The sequence below is a fragment of the Triticum aestivum genome, chromosome 5D (genome assembly GCF_018294505.1).
Source record: "Triticum aestivum cultivar Chinese Spring chromosome 5D, IWGSC CS RefSeq v2.1, whole genome shotgun sequence".
Taxonomy (NCBI): domain Eukaryota; kingdom Viridiplantae; phylum Streptophyta; class Magnoliopsida; order Poales; family Poaceae; genus Triticum; species Triticum aestivum.
Window position 1 is genome coordinate 470,562,773 of NC_057808.1, and position 1,769 is coordinate 470,564,541.

Below are 1,769 nucleotides of genomic sequence, written 5' to 3' on the forward strand. Positions count from 1 at the left end.
CAATGAGTGAAACCCCGGCCTCTGTATAGGTAGGATGCACACAGTCAACACCAACAAACAAAAACTCACGTCGGTAAAATCTAAAGTCATAAAAGACCGAAACTATGCCTTGGCAGAGCAAAAAGAAGAGAGAAAAACATGAAGCGATCAAACAACGATAGACGATATACAACAACAACCGTGTATTTTGGTTTGTGCAACGGGGGAGGCTCGGTTTCAAGAGAGTCGGCTTATTTCATTTAATCCGGCACTTGTGGTCGGAAAAACTTAGGTCTTTGTTTTTTCTTTTTCTTTTTTGCCAAAGGGAAGAACTTAGGTCTTGAATTGATGTTATCCTTCATATACCAAATCAATCTTCATTACTTCATATATGTGTTGAATTATTCATGGGTGCAAATTATACACACTATTACACATGCCACCTTATTCATCGTTCGCCGCCTACACTTATTTTATTTTTATACAACCGCATGGAGGCGATCCATTTTAAACACACACCAACTCACAATATATCGCTTTGGTAGAGTGGCACGGACGCGTATGCAGCGGACGCTCACTTCACTTGCCATGCCCGCTGCCAGCGTAGGAGCCAGCCCTGGACCCCGCGTACGAGCCGGCCCCGGACCCACCATGTGGGCCAGCACCGGACCCTGCGTACGAGCCAGCCTCAGAGCCGGCGTACGAGCCAGCGCCGGAGCCTCCGTTCCCGGCGTTGGAGCCCGCGTAGGAGCCAGCCCGTGAACCGGCGTACGACCCTGCGTCGCCTGGCCCTGCGTTCGAGCCCGCGCCCGACTCGGCGTACGAGCCTGCACTTGACCCTGCCGATGACGAGCCAGAGCCCGACCTTGAGCCTGAGCCAGACCAAGACCCAGACCCGGAGCCTGAGCCTGAGCCTGAGTAAGACCCGGACCCTGACCCGGAGCCAGAGCCAGAGCCGCCACCGCCACCGCCAATGCCGACACCGATTCCTGAGCCGATGCCCACGCCACCACCGGTGCCGACTCCCAGACCGCCGCCCGTGCCGACCCCGAGGCCGCCGCCGCCGCCGAGGTCGAGGCCCAGCCCCAGGTCCTTCCGAGCAGCGCGGCCCTCAGTCGCGAGAACAAATGCTGCCAGGACGGCGGCGCCAAACACAATGGCCTTCACGTGACAAGCCATGGCGTGAGGCCGGCCGGCGCACTTCCTGATTGGCTTCTCCTTGTCTCTCACCCAATGCTGCAGCTCTGGAACTGGAAGTATGATGATCGATGCAAAGATGGTGGGATGCCGCGGCGGTATTTATAGGATGCAGGAGGCGCGACACGATAACACGCCGCGTCAGTGGGGCTTGTAGCGGTGGCGCGGGCCTGTGGCAGCGGCCGGCGACGTGCGCGCTCTGGCTGGCTAGTGGAGCAATCCGACCGCGCAGATTGGGGGTGGGCTTCCGTCCGCCGCTCGACACGCACGTCCGGACTCCGCGTGCCGCTGGAACGGCGGGCACTGCTGCGAGTGCGCGGGGATCGTGCCTCACAGAACGCACGAAACGGACGGACGTGTTATGCAGACGCCCACCGTGGGTGTTCGTACGGGGTATGTGCGAAGGATCATCGGTTGATGATGAGCGTTGATTGGATGGTTCGGGAAAGGCAGTATAGCTCGTCTTATCTCTGACTTATCTTAGTGACCATGATCGGCCGTGCGCGTCATTGATTGATTAGCTAGTAAGTCAATTTTTCAGACCACCATTAGGGGGTAGCTAAAGTAGTGCTCCGTATGAAGGACTGCTTGCG

General features: G+C 57.3%; 1 protein-coding gene across 1 annotated transcript; it reads right to left on the minus strand.

Moving 5' to 3' along the window:
• Positions 1 to 317: 317 nt before the first annotated feature.
• On the minus strand, positions 318 to 1,234 carry LOC123125559 (cell wall protein IFF6-like). Its single transcript, XM_044546032.1, has one exon. The coding sequence runs from the start codon at positions 1,156 to 1,158 to the stop codon at positions 559 to 561; it is 600 nt and encodes a 199-aa protein (XP_044401967.1). The 5' UTR covers positions 1,159 to 1,234; the 3' UTR covers positions 318 to 558.
• Between the last annotated feature and the right edge of the window lie 535 nt (positions 1,235 to 1,769).

What these genes read in the sequence shown, in the direction of transcription:
- LOC123125559 (XM_044546032.1), bottom strand. Translation starts at nt 1,158, where the DNA reads ATGGCTTGTCACGTGAAGGCCATTGTGTTTGGCGCCGCCGTCCTGGCA.